Genomic DNA, 23,608 nt, shown 5'->3' on the forward strand with positions numbered 1-23,608 from the left:
ACTGTTAATCTATTGTCGACGTGTCTATGGGAACTGAGGTGTGGCGCCAGAGGGTGGAGTCAGGGTAGCGCATGCTCTCGGGGCCGCACTCCTGCGCGCCTCTAAATTTAAAGGGGAAGGTTTTTTCTGGTGAAAAAGGTTCCGTCTCCTGTCCCTTGGAAGGGACGCCCACGCAGTATGGAGGAAAGGGGACTAAGGACTAAAAGTATGTTAGTCACTACAGTGAGTAACTTAAAATGACCTGCTTGTCATACCCGTGCATGCCTTATCAGCTGTTGATTGCCAGTGCCTGAAGCCTCCCTGCAATCTTCTTCCAGACCTCCTCTGCAGATCCACACACCCCAGTCTCTTGCACACAGGGAAAGGGCTTCTCACTTATGCCACCTTTCCAAGTTTCATCCGCCTACGCAAAGTGTGACATTTGATGGGTTATTGACACTGCACAATGCCTATGTTTACAATTCTGCTGTTAACTGTACACTGTTTCGCTCTCGCTCCATTCTTTTCAGCTACTTTAGAATCCTTTCCCTTCTTCTCAGTAATGTATTGTTACCTCCCATCTCCTTTAATTTTCCTACGATCTTTATTGCTTTATGTTAGACCTGTTCCATTTTCAGTAAGCCTTCTTATACTTGTTCGTTTGTTTCCACTCAACCTGCAATTTGTCTGCCTCATGGAAACTTGGATTCCACCACCTTCATTACTAGCACTCCTGCAGCCCTGTCCGCGCTGTAAACCTTCCTGCCTCACTGTCTTGCTTAGCAAGTGTGGGTGCTGACGCAACCTTCTCTCCATGTTTGCCACCTTCAACTATCATTTCAATTCTTTTACTAAACTTTCTCCCCTTAGTAGTAGCAATAGAATTTTTGTACAACCGTTAGAGCATAGGGTTTTCCTAAGGCTTAACCTCTGAATCACTCTCTAAACCTACACAAGCGCAAACAGTCAAATGTGTTTGTGTCTAGGAAGAGTGAGTGTTCATATAAAAGAAAACAACAAGTCAGTAACATAATTAGGGAAACAGTTATTTGTTTGTCTATTTTCAAACTTTCATGGTATCTTACTGCTTCCTAGGGCTGGGATGGAATGAAGCCTTTGAAAAACATTACAACATTACAGCTTTAATAGCAGAGAAGCTAAAAGAAATGTCAAAGGCTTCATTCCATCCCTGCCTGAGGAAGTTGAGATAATACAAAATCTCACAAAAAAACAAATACATTTCATTGTGAGCCTAATTATGTTGATTTGCTTTCTTTTGGATTCACAGTCTCTCTTTCTCTGTCTCTCTCTCTCTTCATACAAACACACGCATTTGAAGGTTTGCGCTTGTGTAGGTTTAGTAGTTGATTCTGGGGTTACATCTTTCATTGTGGGTCAGCTACTTAAACCAGTGAAGCAATCAGTCTACGCTTGCTTTAGTTCTCTTGCGGTGGTTGCACTGCCTGTTTTTGAACGTTCCATCACCACTCTTCGTGGGCTTGTGCTTCTTGGGCAGGATGTGGCTTTCATGCTGATTATGATGTCACTGATTGAGATGTTAACTTGGCTTGAGGCAGATCGTTTTGATAGCCGAATTACCAGGAGTTGGTGCTATTGGGATGGTACAGATTGTGGATGGTGTTGCACTATTCTAATGGGTTAAGCATGTCCGTACAGAGCTTCCCCTACTCTCTGTTGATTTATCAGTGCAGGGTGAAGTACCAGCGCAAATGGTTGTCTAACCTTCGTATGTTGACTTATTTTAGGATGGAATCATGCACATGGAACAGAAGATGGTGTCTGCATTGCAGCCTAACAGCTCCAATTTGGAACCTTCAATTTCACGGCAACGCAAACGTAGTGAGCAAGCCGGCCAACATTCAGAGAAGGTAAACGCTTATGAAAAAGTTGCAACAGTAACTAAGCAGCAAAGGATTTTAGGACTCAGGATGTTGTTTTTGGATATGTCATGGTAATAAAATGTAAACCCGATCCTCTGCAAAGTCTCCACGCCAACCACACTTTTAATGTTTTCGATGTAGTTTTCCAAATAAACTGAGGAATGGTGTCTATAAATAAAAACATATATTAGTAGGAGATATTGTGTGCGGGTGGAGGTCAGAAATCTGTTGGACTGTACATACAGCGCCCCAGCCAGGCCAAACGATTCCGGTTCTAAATTAACTATCGCGGGACCAGATAGAAGGCGGAGCGGTGGAAGCACACGTTGTACCCGGTTTAACACATATACAAATAGCAACACCGAAATAGCAAAAAAAGTGTATCATTGTTGTGGTTGCAGATGTTACAGATAGGGCAGTGTACAGACTCAGCATTCATTTTTTACTAACATTGTATAGTGCGATAGGTGGGATAAGGCCATATTAGGTGGAAAACTGGGTCCAGTAAGGTGTCAAGGTAGAAACAAGGTCAGCGTATTAATATGATGGAAGTATATCCATTTTGGATGTTAAGCTCTAGAAAACTATCAATAAAATAGCACACAGGCCGTGGTGTGGAGCTGCGGCTCCATTAGGTCAGCTTCCACAAACAAACCCCTTTCCTGTTCCCCAGGAGAGCAGCCGAGGTCAGAGGCACCCATGGTGCACAGATGAGCACTAATTGTATTCAAATGCTGGCCTGAACTTGGTGGGGACAGATTGTTAGTTTGTAGAAGAGCAGAGAATAGAACACTGTTAGGACAGTTCATTGAAGTCCAACTAAGGGGTTAGTAAAACCAGTCAACTGAGGCAGTACAATACTCCGCCCGAGTATTTGGTAGCGTAAACAGAGCAGCCAGGATTATCTTCAGAGCTAGAGAGGGCTGTAGGAAGATAAAAAGAACTTGTAGTATACCAAGCGTTCAACAGAAAACTTACAACTAGAAGTATTATAAAAAAAATAAGGATTTATTATAAATACCATTAGGTCAAGCGAAGTCTTGGGGGATAAGTACTTTGTCCCAGAGTCATAAACACATTATAAAAACACAACACAATGCTTTAAAGTACACGGACCAAAGCATAGACCATGTTGTGATGCTGGAAATTCATCGGAGGGACAGGGCCTCCGTATCCTTGTCCTTTACTGCTTTTTATCGTGTGTTCGGTCGTGTTTTCCGCGCAGGAGTTCATGTGGGACTCCTGGCGGTGCAGCTCTGTCTTTTGGTTTGGTGAACGGACCCGTGGGATACCCTTATGGCACCCATGGGTGGGGGTACAACCCTGTGCCCCTAGTGTATGTTTTTGGGCACCTGTGGGTGGCCCACAGAGCAGGGTATGGGCTGGTGGCAGCTCCATGCTGAAATCGACAGGTGCGCGGAGTATCCTCCATTTTGGGATACCCCGGCCCTGCCATTGGGATCAGTTGATTCCTGATGGAAAACAAGATGGCCCCTGTGGCCTCTTGCTTTCTATTACCCATTAACTTGTTTTCCCAAAGTCCTGGGAAGCCCTGACTCTGTCCCTTCCCCCTGACTGGCTGTTGGGTGGAAATGCCATATATGGTGTTGTTGTGAAGGCCCGGCCAGACTAGCTGGATCCTTCCTGGTGATGTATGTTGTGGGTACCTCCTGTGGGTGGGACCTGGGTGAATAGTGTGTGTGACGAATATGCATTCTGTGTTGTGGGTGTCTAGTATCTGGTGGTTGACACAATGACTGAGACAACCCTGCCCGGTATGAATGCAGCTTGGAGGTTTGAATGGCTCGGTACTTGTCCCAATACACATAACTTGTTGTGAGTGTCTGGAGAGCAGTGAATGGCCTGAATACCTCGTGTGCCTGATTGGCTGCCTGCCTGCATGAATGCCTGTAGCCGTGATTGGATGCTTGAGTGTGACCCAGCGGAATGAATTGGAGATCAACAGTATATCTGGGGACCTCTCACTGCTAGGAATCGTGTTCAGAAGCTGAAGTCCACTACGACGAGTAACTGGAGTAACTGACACTTGACCTTGAAGCCCTGCTTGTCGAGAAGAATTTCCGTTGCTCTCCTTCACAATCTGAAAGCTGCTGTGCCTCCAAGGACTGACCCAGAGAGGACCTGGTAAGGCGTACTCTTCCCGAGCTACGAGGGACCATCGTGCACAGCTGATCTTTGCCAAAGCTCCCTGATAGACAGACCTTCGACAGGCTGCTGACCCGATACGGGGACTGCTGCGGAACTCCAAGGAAAAGCACTCGGACTATTGTCCGCCACTGTCGACGACCGCCGTCGCCGACCGGAGCCGCCGTGCTCCTGTTTGCCTAAGAACTTCAATTGATCATCGGACGCTCTCGCCTGCATCGTCATCCGCTTGTCTCCCGCTGGAGAAGGCCTGACTGTCGACGACTCTACGCCCTTGCTGGGCCACAGTTCTTCATCATCTCTTTGCGGTCCAGAACTATCGTCACCGAGGTGCCCCGCACGCCTCTTCCTTGCAGGACGCCAACGCTCTGTCGTCGACGAGCACCACAAGGAACGCAGCTGCCACTTCACTGCCGTAGTTCAACCTGTTCACCGTCGGACGTTCGAGGACCCGTGACTCCCGCCTTAAAGGGAGGGCACTCAAGAAGGGCCGTCGATTCCCCGACACCGAACGCCGAGGTCCTCGACACCTCTCGACGATCCGTGGCTCCTGCCTGAAAGGCAGTCACTCAAGAAGGATTGGTCGACGCATCGTCGGAGACCTCTACTCCACCAGGTACATTGAGGGGGTAAAACCTTAATAGGAGGAAGTGAGACTATTGCTATATATCTTTATTTACAAGTTGCCCAGGTTGGGGGATCTCCACACAGAACTGTGCCTCATGGTAGGGGTCAGCATTCTGCCTACTGTTTCAACCATCTTGCGTCCCTTCCTATCTCTATTGCTGGTTTCCTAGTTATTAATCTGTGTGACATTTTAACCGTACAGTTGATGCACTTTAATGAGATTTGATAACCTTAGTGGTACCACTTTTTAGAATTGTATATATTTATCATTATTGACTTCCGAGTACAAAGTGCGTTATTGTGATCGTGTACATACCCTTGTATATTAATTATATAAAGACTGTGTTTTCCGTAATAGTGTGTGGACATTCCTTTGTGGGGGTTCGGGGACTACACTGTACTTAAGAACCAGCCTGCATCACCTCCTGAGAAGCTAGGCCTTGATTGCTCGACCACATACCAATAATAGAGAATCTTGGTTGGGGTCCTCTGTGCCTCTCCTCTACCATTTAGAGAGTGGAAGTACAGACACCCCCTACCAGTCTTTACACATGTTCAGTAAACTAACAGTATTTCTAGGGAAGTCGGACCCTATCAAGCACATTTAGTACAGGCCACACCCATTCATGTGGAGTAAGACCATCAGTTACTTTTAGATTACTTTACAGTAAATCAAGGGGTATTAGACCCTGTCAGTTATGCAGTGACACTTAGTAAACCAAACCTGCAAGTATACTTTTCTGAATAGTGGAGCATTCATTCAAGGAACAGTAGAAACCTATAACCACATTCAGGATAACACACAGTTATACTAGGCGAGTAAAGACCCTTTGGTGTAATATACAATTACAGTTGCTTTTCCGCTCAGTGGAACACAGACTACGGTAAGCAAGGACTCTTTAATTTAGGATAGCGACAGGCAGACCAAGGTCAGCTACACCTACAGAACAGAGCTATTCTGGAATACAGTTTTATCAGCGCACACCAAATATGTGGATATATCTTAGGAAAGATTGGATTACGTTACAGAGAAAGATTTGGGTGCCGGGGAGGAAAACCGGGCCTGGCAAGAAGCTGTACCAAAATAGGCTGAAAAATAGAGTCCAAATGATACGCACCTGTCCCCTGCACGCCACAAATGCTGAACAGCCGAATGATTTCACAATATATGCAAACTGTAATGCACCAAAAATGACAAACGGAACGTGTTTAACTTGTACCTCCGCTATTCTAGCATGTAAAACCGAATGTTAAAATATACGATTACAGTTGCTTTTCAGATCAGTGGAACACAGACTAAAGTAAGCATTAACTCGCTAACTGGTTTTTGGATGGCACAAGGCAGACCAAGGTAAGTAAAACCCACAGTAACTTATTAAGAATTGCACAGAGTTATTCGAGGTAAGTAACACCCACATACTTTGTTTTTCTTTCTTTCTATACTTTATTTATTGGTTTTTAAAATGACCACAAAACAAAAAAACACAGTACATCAAAGCAGTGGATACATCTTAATTACATAGTTCTTATAACTTTAACTATCTTATTTAAAACTAAATCCTTATTTACACTACCTAATACTATCCATTATAACTCTTTAACTATATTACCATAATAATCTGGCACATATTACATAACCGAACAATACACCTTAGACAAACATTGACTAACAACAAATAGACAGCAAGTCTCAGTCTCATCTCATTTCACGTCCAAACAGTTCTTAAAATGGCCCCCATACTTTCAAATAAGAGTCTCATTAGTTTTTTATCATGATTTTCTCATAACTTGATAGTGTTCGCATATCCAACAGCCATCCCTCCACATCTGGCTTTTTCCTTGTTTTCCATACCCTCAGAATTCGGCATGCCGCCACTACAAGCACGCTGTTGATCCATCTACTGTACTTTCGAGCCACTTCACATCTCTCATTCTTGGACTACAGAATTGTTGAATATGCTGTTCTTGGTAGTGTAACTTCGAGTGAAAAGTCCAATCTGCTCAGTACGTCCTTCCAAAAATCAATCACCCTTGGACACTCTCATAGCATATGTAACAAATTACCTCCAATACAACCACAGCCCCAACATTAATCATAATCAGTCATTTGTGTAAGGGTCCAGTAAAGTAGAGATAGAATTCTCTGTCTCGCATATCTCAAATTTAAATCAGTCTTCGAATGTGTCCCAACTCTCGCCAGAAAGTCCCACTCTTTTACTGAAATATTTTTGCTCAACTCAATTAGCCATGCTTGCCTCAATTTATCCCATGCATTCACATAACCATCATCCAATGGCATCATACTCATATATATATATCGATACCATACATGGAGAGGATTGAAGAATGCCACAGATCATTGATCTCTGCTTCATAGGACCATAGCCTGTCTTTCCAAAAGGAGAGACTTTAATTTTATATAGCGCCTCTGTTCTCTTTTCTCTATACCAACATTTCTTCTGAGTAACTCGAAAGGGATCATCTGGCCATCCTTCCATACATCACGAACCCTAAAAATACCTTACTTAACCCAGCTCCGCCAGCACACAGTCTTGTTTCCAATTTGTAGCCCTATGTTATGCCACAGTCAAGCATCATAGTGAATCCAAATATTCTCCCCTTTACTGATCACAAAAGTTCTCAAAGTTTCCCCAGTCGTTCCTACAGTAGGCAGCTTGGTGTTCAGATTGGGCATTTTCCCCATTGTATATAGATCTTGCTTGGTGTGTATGGTAGACACTTCTCTTTCTCAATCATTTTCCACAACTATATATCATTAACTCTCTCATCAAAATATACCGCTGACTTCTTTAGTACAAACCCCTACAATAATTTTCCAAAATTGGATATCCAAAGCCCCCATCTCGCACTGGCCATATCAAAACATACCGAGGGATTCTAGGTCTTTTGCCTTCATCCCGAAGACATTTCTGAAACCCTCTGACAATTCGCCTAATGATCTTTTTCGAAAACTTTAGTCGAATAGAATGAATAATATAGAAGATTTTGGGCAAAAGCACCATTTTCATTGCATTAATCTTCACCCAGACACCAAGTACCAGCCAATCCCATTTTAATATATCTTTTAGTATCTCTACTTTCCTAGTTACATTAAACTCCACCATCTTTTTCAGGTCACAAACCAGATGAATCCCCAAATACTTCCCTGTTTCTGTGTTCCACTGACCGTTCCATGAGTTCAAATCGCTGCTTGGCTGGTTAACATTCAGAGGAAAGGCCACCGATTTCTCCCGATTGATCTTATGCCCAAACAGGTGTCCCACCTCCTCAACCATGCTTTTGATTTTATCCCCCCCTCCCTCCTTTGGGTTAGATAAGATTACTTCATGTCACCTGCAAACATAACACTTTAATTTACCCTTCCCCTACTTTGATCCCCTGTAAACTTTCATCCTGTATAATATAAGCTATCAGGTGTTTGAGTACCAGATTAAAAAGAAAAGGTGACAGTGTACAGCCCTGTCAATTACCCCTAGTGCCTTTTCCGCGTCCAGAAATATTACCAACATGTTCTGAACTTCATCTTTGGGAAGACCCAATATATCAATTACATTTCTGATGTGGTCATAGCCATGCTTCCCACGCATAAACCCAACTTGAGAATGCCCAATTAGTCCCCCAATGTACAAGTCCAGCCTATTAGTCAATATTCTAGTGAATATTGTGGTGTCCACATTTAATAACGATATTGGCCTATAATTTTCACCCACATACTTTTTAAAGCAGCTACCAGCAACTTAAAGTTAGGTAAACATCTAAGACTGTTTTAGCATTTGTATTAAACAGACCAAAGTTAGGCAGAATTGCATGAAGTACCCTCTGGGACCACCACATACAATTAGGACTACAGGTGTAAGCAAAACCAACCTGTGGTCTGTACTACACAGTTTTGTGGTAGCGAGCTGAGCAGCCAGGCTTATCTCAAGAGGGAATGTGAGCAGTAAAAGAGGTTACACAGAGGTCTTGCAATCACAGTGGTTCAAGTAGACACGTACACTCAAGGTTTCTTGGTACAACACTTACTTATTACACAGTCATTTAGAAAACATTCACTAGAAGGAGGCAACTTAATATCATACACAAATACACTACAGTCCCAAACCAATACGTTTGTAAGTAAATTAGGCTCCCCTGAAATAGGAGCAAAATGGCATTTCAGTCACTTTAAATAGGAGGACAAAGGTGCAAGTTAGCAGAATAGATCACATACATTTTTAGGCAGTGCAAATACTTTTAGTTCACGAGAAGGCTCGATTCAGTTCAAAAGGGTTAGGCCAAAGTCAATGGACGAGTGTCTTGGATAGGAAAGAGCAGTTCTTGAAGTAAACAGTAAAGTTTTGACAAAGTTCTCAGAAATAGTTTGTACGAAAATGAATCATACGTTGGGTCACAAGCTGATTAGGCCTGCAAGTTGGGAAAGTTCCTCGAACTTTCACCACGAGAGGTAAGTTCTCTCAATCGGGTTGGCACAGTACCCTAATATGAAGAACATGATGCAGCTGAAGACGTTGGTTCCTGGCAGATCCTACAGATCTCACTGTTCCTGAGCCTTAGTCATGGGGACAAGAGGGAGGACGTCTGGGGACACCTGCACTACACGGGATCGTCGAAAAACTCTGACAAAATGGAGTCACTTCAGTTCCAGTAGCTGTAATTGAAGCACACAAGCTGGTGTCCCTCTCCCTGGTTAATCCTAACCAGCTTTGAGAATGGTATCCAGGTGGCATACGAGTTGATTGGTCCCACCAACTCAAAGGCAGTCGTTGTCCTTGAAGGGGCTTCTCTGTCGAGATGAACTTGGCAATTCGGACCTGCAGCAGGGCTTCACCGGGCAAACCAACGGTCCAGGAGTTGCAGCAGCCGTACTCTTCCAGCTCGTCTTTGGTTCTTTCGATCCAGTGGTCGACTCTGCTTTCCAGTCCAAGAGACTCGCCTTTTAAAAAGTTTTCTCCTTTTCATTCCAGCCTAGCCACCACTTACCAAGCAGGGTGGCTGTCCTTGCCGGACAGTCAGCCAGCCAATCACGCCAGAGTGCATTTGGGTCTCCTAGGAGACTAAGCACAGGGAGTTTCGGGCCCTCCCTCACTTCCTACCCACCACAGACGCCAGAGGCGGTCTTCAGTCCTGAAGCCCGCAAAAGGCATAAAAACAAAGGGTCCAAACCTAGATTGGTGCGCAGAGACAAACACTAGAAGGACCTTTCCAAAAAGAAATGGCGAAAAAAGAAGACCGGGAGCTGTTTAAACAAAGGGCCATCTTGAAAAACATGGCTTCTGTGATTTTTAGCTACCGGTGTTCGCGGTCGGGAAAGATCCTGGTAGTTTGTTGTAAAACCACTCCCACCAGCCATTTCGATAGAAAAGGGTAGCATTGGACTGCTACATGAGTTTCAATAAATAGGGGATACTAGGTAACCCCTCCGACACTCTATAGGAAGATAGTGTGTGCTGGGTCTAGGAATTTAAAAAGTCTAGTAAAGTCAATTTAACATTACATTCTTTGGGAAACAGTAGTTTATCCCAGAGAAGCTATTTAAAACTTTGTGAACTCTAAAAGACATTCCTGTGTCACTACATTGAAGGTGCTGTGTGACACACATGGAAAAATGATGCCTATGGAGTTATCTAAAACTCCATAATCAAAGAACACAAGAGTAAAATACACATCAAAATACATGAAAGAGTGGGGAAAAAAGGTTCACACTCTTACCAGGTAAAAAAATCAAGTCCTCAAATCCAGCAAAGTTGCTGGGGGTCTCTAAGGTGAAGGGAAGTAGCACATTTATGAGAATTCTCCCTAACACTCGTCCCCCCTAAACTAAGGGACTGGAGGATTTAATCCACCCCTGGATGAATCTCCTTACTCCAGTCGGTCAAACATTCTAACAATTTAGGATTTTCTCTTTCATCTGCATTAACCATCTCAAGGGTTGGTGGCCAGTCTGAATCACAAAACTAGATCCATACAAGTATGGTCTAAACTTCTTCAGTGACCACACAATAGCAAAACATTCTTTTAATGGTTGCCCACCTTGTTTCTGGTTCCTTCAGCTTTCTGCTGATGATGCAGATGTGGTGCTCCCTACCTTTCTCATCCAGCTGACTCAGAACTGCACCTATACCTGTATTGGAAGCATCTATTTGCACAATGAAGGTTTGACTGTAGTCAGGAGCTCTTAAGGTTGGAGCTTGACAAAGGGCTTTCTTAAGTCCTTCAAATGCCTTGTTGCACTCCTCATTCCACCTGACCTTCTTAGGAAATTTGAGTGAGGACACCATATTCAAGGGAGAAGCTATGGACCCATATTCTCTATGAAGTTCCTATAATAACCAGTGAGACCTAAGAAGGTTCTCACTTGGGTTTGAGTAGTAGGGGTGGCCCATTCTTGTACAGCTTGTACTTTGGTAGGCAATGGCCTTATTTCACCACCTTCTACCTCACGTCCAAGGTAAGACCTCTTTGCTCTGACAAATTTAGCATTTACTTGCCTTTATAGTCAGATGGGCCTGCTGAAGAGCCTGCAAAACATATCCGAAGTGGTCAACATGTTCTTTTCTTGATCAACCATCCTTTGGAATGTTGCAGGTGCATTTTCTGTATCCAAAAGGCATTACCTTAAATTGATAGAGTAGAGGCATGCTGGGGTTGAAGGCATGGTCTGTCAGAGCCATTTGCCAATAGCCTGGCGTTAGGTCAAATGTACTGAGGTACTTGGCTGAACCAAGTTTGTCCACAAGCTCATCTCTCCTAGGTAAAGGGTGGGCACTAGTCTTCGTGACTGCATTTAGAGCTCTAAAGTCCACACAGAATCTCAACTCTTTGGATCCTGCCTTTGGCACTAGGGCAACGGGAGTAGACCATGGATTGGTAGAGGGTTCTATTACCCTGAGATCAAGCATCTTGTTGACATCTTCCTTTATGTGGGTTCTTACATGATCTGACATCCTGTAACCTCTGCTTTTAACAGGTAAACAGTCACCAGTGAGAATATCATGCTGGCTCCAAGGGGTCAAGCCCGGTGATGGTGCAAACAGGGAGGCAACTTGATTTAACAGAAACTTGCACTCCTCGTGTTGTTCCAGTGTCAGATTAGAAGAGAGATTAACTTCTTCTAGTTTCTCATCTAAAGGTTGTCCCCTGAGGAGATCAGGTAGAGGTTCTCTCTTCCTCCTCTTGAGCTGAAGCTAGAAGCAAAGCTCCCACTTCAAGTGGATTGTGTCCTCCAACGTATTCCTCAACTTAAATGTATTACATCCAGCTTTAGCTGCTTCGGAAAAAGAATTTGGCAGAGGTCGCCATGCGTCGATGTCGAGTCGATGGTCCCTGTAAGGCCTCCGTCGAGGCTGACGTCATCGGGTTTACAAGTAGCACGTGCGGCGTCGGTTGGCCTCAGTTATGTTTTTTCGTGGTACATGTTGCTTCGGAGATTCAGTGTGCCTCGAGTTCTGTGACGCAGTGAATATTACTGATATATGCCGATATGTCTTCGTCATCGACGCTGACTACAACCCAGAGATCGGGTTTCAAAAAGTGCAAATCGTGCGGTTCGAAAATGTCTATCACAGACCCACACCGAGAATGTTTGTGGTGTCTCGGGGAAGGCCACGACATGGAGGCCTGTGCGAAGTGTCAGGCAATGATGGGGAAGGCCTTGTGAGTGAGGAGGGGAAAACTACAGGTAGGTCATAAATCCGACCGCAGCCTCTAGCGTCGAGGTCCCGTGAGAAGTCTCCTCGACGCGAAAGGCATCGGTCCAGGTCCCGAAGCGATTCCCATCACTCATCGTCTTTGACAAAAAAACAGAAGAAAAGACGCCAGAGGTCCCCCTCCTCCTCGTCCTCGGATGAATCCCCCAAAAAGGAGGAAATGCCCCACAAAACACTCTTCCCCCGAAGAGTGGGAAGCATTCAGAGTCAAAATGATGGAGGTGTTCGAAAAAGCGAAGCCTCAGTCCGCGCCTTCTTCGGAAGCCGGCCGGGAGCGTCATCGCTCTGACACTCGCGCACCCTCGAGCCTGTGTGATCGAAGAAAGAAGGATAAAGAACCTTCCATGACGCAGAGCAAGAAAGACTGGTCGAGTCCACTGCTCGAGGTCACCGATGCCGTCCAAAACCCAACCACCTCGAAGGGCAAATCTTCGAACAGCGCCTCGACGCCCTCGAAGCCGGCACCGTCGACGACCACTATTACGTCGACCCCTTCGACGCCTCTATCAACATCGACCCCGAAGCCCTCGGCGCCAAAGGCTCCAGTTCAGCCAATTCAGCCAGAAAAGGGGAAAGAGAAGACTGCAAAGCATGTAATGCCTACAGGGCCCACTAACACACCTCTCCCACCCCTCCCAGAAAAGGTTTTTAAACCTCTTCCTAGGAAGGAATTTTTCAAGTCCCTGACCTCAATTTTTGAGGAAAAGGAGAGATCTGATGAGGAGAATGTACCCTTTGGACTGGAATATGGTACCGCAAATGTCCCAGAATGCCTGATTTCTGAAGAAAGCCGGATGAGGGACCTGGTGGAATCCTTACATAATGCAAGTGGCATTGATACATCTCCTGAAACAGACTTTGGCAGACCAGATCCAGGAGAGCATACCAGTCCCTCATACCGTCAACTAATGACAAAAGTGGCCGATTATTTAGGATGGGCTAGACCACCAACCCAATGCATCCAGGATGATTTGACTGATATATTGGACCATAGTCCCACCGAAGATCCAATACTACCCTTTCATGTAGCCTTGCGAAATAGGGTGGCCAAGAATTGGGAGACTCCGGATTCTATTCCTCCAGTGAATAATTCCCTTACTTCAAAATACTGCCCTGCCAGTAGCGACCCTGGCTATCTGTCTAAACATCCCACTCCAGAGAGTCCGGTGGTACAGGCAGCCACAGCTTCAAACAAAATGGTGTACCCTTCTATCCCTCTGTACAGGGACGATAAGCGTGTGGATGGCTTGGCACGCAAGGTATTTTTAGCTGGGAGTATGGCCTTAAAATCAGCCAACTCCACATGTTCCTTGGCAAAGTTTTCGTACACTCTGTGAGAGTGCATTGCAATGGCGGCGGAGTACATACCTGGATGGGGATGAAAGGGAAGGATTCCTAGCCATTGTTAGAGATGGGAAGGAGGCCATGCAGGAATCCCTTCAATCTGGACTGGGCACTGCAGATAGTGTGAGCAGGTTCATGGGCACTAGCACGGTAATACGCAGATTTGCATAGTTACGGAAGTCGGGTTTCGCACCAGACGTACAGAACCGCCTTCTGAACATGCCCATTGACGGGTCTCACCTTTTTGGCAGCAAGGCTGACGAGAGCCTTGAGAGGTTGCAGACCTCAAAAGCAGCTGCCAAGTCTTTAGGAGCTGCTACTAGCCAACCTCAGCCTTTTCGTGCGCCAGGACAATCTTGGAGGGGACGATCCTATCGTTACTACTCCTCATATGGAAAGGCGAGAGGAATGGCCAGTCAAAGGGGCCAGAGAAAGGCCACTCGTGGTGGACGAGGGAAACGTGCAAAGCCAGCTCCAGCTGCAGCCTCTTTGCCATCAGCGGCCGCAACAACCACCACAAAACCACTTTGAGGACTTGCATCACAAGACACCGATGGGAGGCAGGCTGTCGCAGCATCTGCAAGAATGGCGAGCCATTACTTCAGATGTTTGGGCTCTAGAAATAATAGCCCAAGGTTACTGCCTTCCTTTTCTAACGCAACCTCAAAACAATCCACCGGGGAGACACCCTTTGAAGTTTTCAGACCCGCTCCTACAGCTGGAAGTTCTAACCCTGCTGGAGAAAGGTGCTATGGAGCCAGTACCTGTAGCAGAGAAACAAGGGATGGTACTCCCCGTATATTTTGATTCCCAAAAAGGACGGAGGACTGAGACCCATCTTGGACTTAAGAAACTTGAACAAGTTCCTCAGGAAGGACAAGTTCAAGATGGTCACTCTTTCTCAGATCCTTCAGGCCCTTCAACGTCAGGATTGGTTGGTGTCACTGGACATACAGGATGCTTATTTTCATGTGCCGATTCGTCTCAAGCACAGAAAATACCTGAGGTTCGTAGTTGGCGACTCACACTATCAGTTTCGAGCCCTGCCATTCGGATTGACCTCCGCCCGAGGGTCTTCACCAAGTTAATGGCAGTGGTGGCAGTGCACCTCAGGAGAGGGGGGATTCACGTCTACCCCTACCTGGGCGATTGGTTGATCAGGGCACGTTCTGCCGAACAAGCACTGGATCATCTGAAAGTCACCTGTCACTTCCTCTACAAACTGGGCTTCTCCCTCAATTTCAAGAAGTCACAAATGACTGATGCTGGAAATGCATCGGAGGGGACAAGGCCTCTGTATCCTTGTCCTTTTTATCGTGTGTTCTGTCGTGTTTTCCACGCAGGAGTTCATGTGGGAGTCCTGGCGGTGCAGCTCTCTCCTTTGGTTTTTGTGAACAGACCCACAGGATACCCTTATGGTACCCATGGGTGGGGGTACAACCCTGTGCCCCTAGTGTATGTTTTTGGGCACCTGTGTGTGGCCCACAGAGCAGGTTACGGGCTGGTGGCTGCTCAGTGCTGAATTGACTGGTGCCCTGAGCATCCTCCATTTTGGGATGCCCAGGCCCTGTCATTGGAATCGGTAGATTCCTGATGGAGACAAGATGGCCCCTGTGGCCTCTTGCCTTCCATTGCCTGTTACCTTGATCTTCCCAAAGTCCAGGGAAGCCCTGACTCTGTCCCTTCTCCCTGACTGGCTGGAGCCTTCCCAACGACTGTATGTTGTGGGTGCGCCTGTGGGTTGGACTCGGGTGAATGGAGTGTGTGACGAATATGCATTTTGTGTTGTGGGTGTCTAGTATCTGGTGTATGACACAATGACTGAGACAGCCATGCCTGAAACTGGTATGAATGCAGTGTGGAGTGTTGAATGGCTGGGCACTTGTCCCAATACACATAACTTGTTGTGAGTGTCTGGAGAGAAGTGAATGGCCTGAATGCACTGTGCACCTGATTGGCTGCCTGCCTGCATGAATGCCCTTAGCCGTGATTGGATGCTTGAGTATGACCCAGCGGAATTAAGGGGAGTTCAACAGTATATCTGGGGACCTCTCACTGCCAGAAATCGTGTTCAGAAGCTGAAGTCCACTACGACGAATAACTGGAGTAAACCTGAAGCTTAACCTTGAGCCCTGCTGGACGAGAAGAATTGCTGTTGCTCTCCTTCACAATCTGAAAGCTGCTGTGTCTCCAAAGACTGACCCAGAGAGGACCTGGTAAGGCGCCCTCTTCCCGAGCTACGAGAGACCATCGTGCACCAGCTGATCTTTGCCAAAGCTCCCTGGTAGACAGACCTTCGACAGGCTGCCGACCCGAGACAGGGTCTGCCGCAGAATCCCAACTAGAAGCGCCCGGACTCTTGTCCGCCACTGTCGAAGACCGCCGTCGCCAACCGGAGCCGCCGTGCTCCCGTTTGCCTAAGAACTTTAGAATCCAAGGACGCTCTCCGCATCGTCGCTGCTGTATCCCGCTGGAGAAGGCCTGCGCGTCGACGCGCCGAGGAGCATCAGCTTGTGGGTTTCCCGCCACCCAAAGACCACAGAGCCGCCGACGACTCGACGCCCTTGCGGGGCCACAGTTTTCCAAATTCTTTGCGGTCCAGAACTATCGACACCGAGGTGCCCCGCACGCCTCTTCCTTGCAGGACGTTTACACTTTCCCGTCAGCGAGCACCGCTAGGAACAAAGCTGCCACTTCACCGTCGTAGCTCACCATGTTCTCCGTCGGACGTTCGATGACCTGTGACTCCTGCCTTAAAGGAAGGGCACTCGAGAAGGGCCGTCGATTGCCCGACGAGGAACTCTACAACGCTTGTATCTTTATCCTACAGGTTGCCCAGGTGGGGGGGATCTCCACACAGAACTGTGTTTAACGGTAGTGACCAGTATTTATGCCAATTGTTCTTACCAACTGCTTTCCTCTTACCTCTATGGTTGGTTTCCTTTACAAACTGATTTGTGTGCCATTTAACCGTACAGTTGATGCACTTTAAAGAGATGTAAGAGTAATTGTGGTACCACATAGAACTGTATATTTGCCATTATAGATAACCGAGTACAAAGTGAGTTATTGTGATATTGTACATAACCTTGAATATTAAATATATTAAGACTGTGTTTGAACTAATACAGTGTGCGGACATTCCTTTGTGGGTGCTTGAGGACTACACAGTACTTAAGAACCAGCCCGCATCACCTCCTGAGAAGCTAGGCCTTGATTGCTCGACCACGTACCAATAATAGAGAATCTTGGCTGGGGTCCTCTGTGCCTCTCATCTACCATATAGAGAGCAGAAGTACAGACTTCCCCCTCCGGTCCTTCACAATGACACCTTCCCAACAGCTCAAATACAAGGAGCTGTATTAGACACATCCTTGGGAAAGAGCTTGCCTTTCCCAAGTCGAGGGCTCAAGACATTCTTCAGATGGTTTCCAAATTCCAAAATGGCCAAAATCTCCAGGCCTACGACTTCCTAAGGTTACTAGGCCTCATAGCATCCTGCATCTTCTAGTGCCAGAGGCACGCCTGAGGATGAGATCCCTTCAATGGGCTCTAAAGACCCAATGGTCACAGTTCTCAGGTCAAATGACGGATTTTCTCCAGATTCTGAACAAAGTTCGTCAGGATCTTCTGTGGTGGACTTGCACAGAGAATATCCTAAAAGGAGAGCGTTTTTGGCAACCATGACCGGAGATTACTGTCATGATGCCTGCCCCCGGAAGACCAGACCAGGCCCAGCAGCCACGGAAGCAGGCATCATGCCACTTGGAGCATGCCCAAAAGCCCCAGTTAGGGGCTGTTTGGGTGCAGTCCTGGCGCCTATGGTGCCAGGCTCATAAAGATAGTCAGTCCTGGCGCCATGGGCGCCAGGCTCATTCTCCAGCATTGGATCTTTCATGGATTCACATGCTTTGAATATTCCCCGTCGTCAGGCTGGGAATCCCCGGTACATTATATAGACCCTTTCCCGTAGGAAAACTTTTTCGACGCTTATGCGTCCTATCCACCTCGTTTTGTATCATGCGTGCCCGTGCCGTCAGGACGTCATGATATAAATACCGGCCCCGCCCCCGCGCTCCCTCAGATTTCAACCGTCTTTCAAAGTAGTGGGATCCTCGTGTTTACTACTAGTGAAAACTAGGTTGTTTTTTATTTTTTTTTGTCTGTTTCGCGTAAGCGAAGTTCAAATTCTGGAGAATTATGTCTGGAAAGGCGTTATTTCGCCCATGTGCAACTTGTGGCCTCAAAAAGGTTTATGAAGGAGACGGCCACATGGACTGTATCTACTGTCTCCACCCGCACCACACGGCGGATACATGTGAGATATGCCAGGGTTTCTCCCAAAAAACCCTTAAGGACCGTAAAAGAAGGCTGGTCGACTGGCTTAATGACGGAGCGGGTGCCTACCCGGCTTCGGAAGTTGGCTCCACGGCCTCCAGGAGCAAGTCGGAGCCTCCATCGAAGAAGGTGCGGCCAGCAGAAATTCGCGCTGAGGACAAGCATAAGGGGAAACAGGCTGGATCCTCCTCATCACATAAAAAGCCCTCCTCCTCCTCATCATCTAAGACGGAGAGGCTAGCGCTGTCTAAATCCTCCTCAGGGGACCGTCCCAAGTCTTCCGTGAGTCGGGAAGCTTCAGCCGGGAAGTCGGCATCGAAATCGACGACGAAGTCTTAGGGCTCGACGACGACGACTTGCTCGTCGACCTCGGTGTCATTGACGATGCCTATTACCGTTCAAGCAGCAGCGGTTGGGATTCCTTCGTCGACGGAGACTCAGTCTATGGCTTGGCTGCCTGAGGTCTATGACCCGATCCCCCCTGAGGTCTTACTGCAGCCAGACACGGCCTGCTCGGCGGAAGGGGAAGGTGACATGGTTCTGCAGCCATCGGATTTAGGCTTAAGGCCTTCCACGTCGACGACGACGGCGACGAGTGCGAGCGGGGGTATGGTACCTATATCATCCACGTTACTGACCCCCCAGACGGTTTTGTCTCTGGATGTGCTTAATACTCTTCAGAAGCTACTACAGTGGCTGGATACGCGGTTCCCTCAACCTGGGACGTCATCGTCACTTTTGTCTGTACCTTCCGTCGACGAGCAAACTTGTACTGCTCGCTCGTCGACGAAACACCCATCGGCTCCCCAGGCGGTGAAAGATCGTCCTCGAGCTCAGGAGGAGGGTGAGTTGTCGGAGTCCGACTCTATACGTGATGACTCGGGGTCAGACATCTCCCTGTCACCGTCGAGGGACCCGACATGGAATTCGGATGTAGAATTGGAGTCTACGAGGAGCCAGACACAGCCATCTCCCCCTGATGATGTGGGAGCCTTCCATGCAATGATGGGGAAAGCGTGTTCCGAATTCGGCTTGATTCCTGAGGAGCAGAGGAAAGACTGTTTCCTTTTTGACCATATGGGTCAAAGGAGAAAATCGGTATTTGCCATCCCAATCCTTGACCACGTGTGGCAAGAAGGTCTCAAGACGATGCGCCATCCGTTCTCGGAACCAGCCATAAAGGGACGGATCGAGAAAAAGTTTAAAGCTCCGGAGTCCAGTCCAAAATGTCTAACATCACAGCCTCTGTCTGACTCGGTGGTGTCGGCGGCAGCGGCTAGGAAGGCCAGGGTCCAGCAAAAATGTTCAACGCCACCGGAAAGCGAGGCTAGGAGGCAGGACGCATTTGGAAAGAAGGTGCTCTCGGTCGGAGCGACGACAGTAAGAGCAGCCAATTCCTTAGCGATCGTGTCACGATATGATAGGGAAATGTGGCACAAATTAGCCCCTATCCTAGAACACCTGCCAGACGAACACCGGAAAGCAGCTATGTTACTGGTGCGGGACGGCGAAGAGGCCTCGAACCACGCTATTAATATCGCAGTTGACCTAGCAGAGTCTGGTTTCAAACAAATCAACCATGGAGTAGTGCTTCGTCGACAAGCGTGGCTCAAATGTACTACTTTCCGTCCTGAAGTACAGTACAAAGTCCTGGACATGCCATGCGAAGGGGAGCACCTGTTTGGCGAAAAGGTTGATGAAGCGCTGAAAGGGATGAAAGAAGACACGGATACTGCTAGGTCCCTCGGCGCCCTTCAAACGGGTAGAAATTTTCGCTCTTTTCGCCCCTTCAGAGGTGCTTCTGGAAACTCCCGCTTTGGTGCCTCGAGGGACCGTGGATTTAACAGGCCCTCGTACTTTTCACAAGGGTTCAGACGAGCGTCCCAGTCGGCACCTGGAAGCAGGGACTATCAAGCCTCCAGGCGACGAGGCTCAGGTCCGTCGTCAACGAAGAACAAGCAAACCAGCAACCAATGACGGCCTTCGGAACGTCCTGGGGGGTCGAGTCTCTCATCACTTCGACCGATGGAAATGCATCACCAAAGATCGATGGGTCCTAGACACGATTCGCATGGGTCATGCGCTACAATTCAAAGACAAGCCTCCGCGTCTTCCTCCTTTATTCTCGACACAGCCCCACCTCCAAATCCTACGACAAGAGGCGGCGCTTATGTTGCGAAAAGGGGCGGTAGAGAGAGTTCCTGTGGCACAGGAAGGCCAAGGAGTTTACTCCAGGTTCTTTGTTGTCAAAAAGCCAAACGGCAAATGGAGGCCCATTCTCGACCTGAGGGTACTCAACAAGTGGCTAAAGAGCCAAAAAATTCAAAATGCTAAAACTCCAAGAGGTTATCAGATCGGTGCAACCCATGGACTATCTATCATCACTAGACCTTCAGGATGCTTATTTTCACATCCCAATACGCCCACGACACAGGAGATATTTAAGATTCGTCGTCGGGAGAAAGCATTTTCAGTTCAAGGTCCTCCCGTTCGAGGACCTTGGTCTTTCTAGGAGCGGAGTTTCATACACACACAAGCCTGGTGAAACCATCCAGCGAAAGAATTCAGAAACTTCAAAACAAGGCGTCGGAATGGAGAGGCGGTACCAAGGTCTCTGTGCGCAAGTACATGTCCCTGCTAGGGACCATGTCGTCCTGCATTCCGTTAATAAACAACTGCCGTCTGTTTATGAGGCCTTGCCAGGAATTTCTAGCGGACCGTTGGGCGCAGAGCAGAGGTCGCTGGTCCGACAGACTGGTCGTCGACGAACAACTAGTTCAAGCACTCGGCTGGTGGAAAGTGTCTACTCATCTAACGAAAGGGATGCCTCTACTGGAACCAGAGTTCCAAAAGACGGTGGTGACGGATGCATCGCTGAGCGGATGGGGAGGTCATCTGGTTATGTTACAGGTACAAGGCCAGTGGTCTTTGCAGGAGTCCTCCCTGCATATCAACCTGCTAGAACTGAGAGCAGTGCGATGGGCTCTGAAGTCTTTTCTTCCGCAACTGAGGGACTCGGTGGTGCGTGTCATGACGGACAACACCACTACGATGTTCTACTTGAGGAAACAAGGAGGGACACGTTCCAGGTCCCTATCGACGGAGGCACAGAAAATCTGGCATTGGGCCCTGCAACACAACATGCAAATCTTAGCGTTTCACCTACCAGGAGTGAAAAACGTGGAAGCCGATGCCCTCAGCAGAGAAATGAACGAAGTTCACGAATGGGTGCTGAACGACCAACAACTTCAACAAGTATTCAAGGAATGGGGACACCCTTCCATAGACCTGTTTGCAACGAAGAACAACAAGAAATGCCATCAGTACGCAAGCAGATGGCCTCAGCAGGGCTCACTGGGGGATGCGTTCTCATTCCCATGGACGAACAAATTCCTGTACACATTCCCTCCTTTTCCCCTTGTCCGGAGGACGTTGCAATGGATCCTCAGGTACCCATGTCGGGTAATTCTGGTGGCCCCATACTGGGCCAGACAGGTGTGGTTTTCAGACCTACTACACTTAGCGGCGGCGGAACCGATGAGATTCCAGAAGACCCCCGACCTTCTGTCTCGACAGGAGGGTGTCGTTTGGCATCACGACCCGGACAGCCTCAAGTTGACGGCCTGGCTCCTGACTTCGCCGAATTTGGTCGGCTAACGATTCCGGAGGACTGTCGACGTATCCTGCAAGCGGCAAGAGCACCTTCCACAAACGCCTCATACGCGTACAAATGGAAAAGGTTCTGTCAATGGTGTGAGGATCAACCAGGTTTGGCCCCGCAATCGATTAGGCCGGAACAGCTCCTTCCATACTTGCTGTTATTAGCTCAAAAGGGCCTGTCGGTGTCGTCAATAAAAGTACACCTAGCAACCATTTCCAGGTTTACTCGTCGACGGCACTCAGCACCATTGTTCAGCGACCGCCTGATTAAGCACTTCCTAAAAGGCCTCTTTCGGAGTTTCCCTCCAGAGAAGAAATTTCCACCGGAGTGGAGCCTCAATCTGGTCTTAACGTCTCTTATGAAACCTTTGTTTGAGCCAATGTCATCATCATCTCTAAAGTTTCTGTCGTGGAAATTGGCCTTCCTGGTGGCCATCACTTCAGCCCGACGTATTTCAGAAGTTCAGGCTCTAATGGTGGACCCACCATACTTACGATTTTTCAAGACCAAGGTAGTCCTATCCACTAACCCACAGTTCATACCAAAAGCTCCTTCGGTGTTTCATAAACACTCTTCTATCGTGTTGCCTACGTTTTTTCCGGAGCCATGCTCGGGAGCGGAGCGCATGCTACACACATTGGATGTAAAAAGGGCTCTCAAGTTTTATCTTCATCGTACGCAACCGTTCAGAGAAACGAGACAGCTGTTTGTGGCCTATGGGTTGGGTGCTAGAGGAAAAGCCATTTCAAAGCAAGGACTATCAAGATGGGTGTCATCTACCATTTCGTACTGCCATTCCAGGGCAGGGAAGCCTCTTCTACGACGGCCAAGAGCTCATTCAACTAGAGCAGCGGCATCGTCGACGGCACTGTGGGCCGGAGTCCCTCTAGGGGACATCTGCATGGCGGCTACCTGGGCGACTACACACACCTTTACCCGCCATTACTGCCTGTCGCAGCAACATGCCGAAGACACCCGGATGGGACAGGCGGTGCTTCGACACCTATTCCAGTAAGGTAAGCCCCGGCTGCGGGGTTGCATCCTGTGGAATTTATGACTGTATGTGGTCCGTTTTTTCCTATGTAAACTATTACTGATGTATACATGATCATAGGGAACGGCCTTTTGCGAAGAAAGTATATGGGTTTGCATGCACACCTCCTCTTGGGGGTAGTACTGCTATGTAATCTATTCAAAGCATGTGAATCCATGAAAGATCCAATGCTGGAGAAGGGAATAGTTTCTTACCTGTAACTCCATTTCTCCAGCATTGGTATCTTTCATGGATTCACATGCGCCCACCTGCCTCCCCTGATCATGCAAACCGGTTCCCCCACTACTTTGGGGGCCGAAATCTGAGGGAGCGCGGGGGCGGGGCCGGTATTTATATCATGACGTCCTGACGGCACGGGCACGCATGATACAAAACGAGGTGGATAGGACGCATAAGCGTCGAAAAAGTTTTCCTACGGGAAAGGGTCTATATAATGTACCGGGGATTCCCAGCCTGACGACGGGGAATATTCAAAGCATGTGAATCCATGAAAGATACCAATGCTGGAGAAATGGAGTTACAGGTAAGAAACTATTCCCTTATTGATAACTTACCTGAAGCAGACCATGCTGCATACTCACCTGAGGCAGACCATGCTACATGAAGACTCAAGCCAAATGAGGCTTAGGAGGGACTATTTTACTGAAGGGACTATTTTGTTACTTGGGTGGGGCTGTGGAAGAATACTTACCTGGATCTTCTTCCAAGGCTATTTAAACCACGCCCGGACAGCCACACGTGCTTCGCGTTATTCTGCTTGCTGCAGCGTAACGCTCACCGTGTTTTCAGCAGCTCCAGTCTTCAGCCACTC

At 47.7% G+C, this 23,608-nt stretch overlaps 1 protein-coding gene across 1 annotated transcript in view; it reads left to right on the plus strand.

The window, feature by feature from the left end:
- NEK4 (NIMA related kinase 4) overlaps positions 1-23,608 on the plus strand; it is a 922,900-nt gene that overhangs the window by 504,646 nt on the left and 394,646 nt on the right. The window contains exon 9 of the mRNA XM_069643166.1: positions 1,746-1,868. Coding sequence (XP_069499267.1) covers positions 1,746-1,868 — 123 coding nt within the window. The remainder of the gene's footprint in view (positions 1-1,745; positions 1,869-23,608) is intronic.

This window comes from Ambystoma mexicanum, chromosome 2p, assembly GCF_040938575.1.
Source record: "Ambystoma mexicanum isolate Mex_15411 chromosome 2p, UKY_AmexF1_1, whole genome shotgun sequence".
NCBI lineage: Eukaryota > Metazoa > Chordata > Amphibia > Caudata > Ambystomatidae > Ambystoma > Ambystoma mexicanum.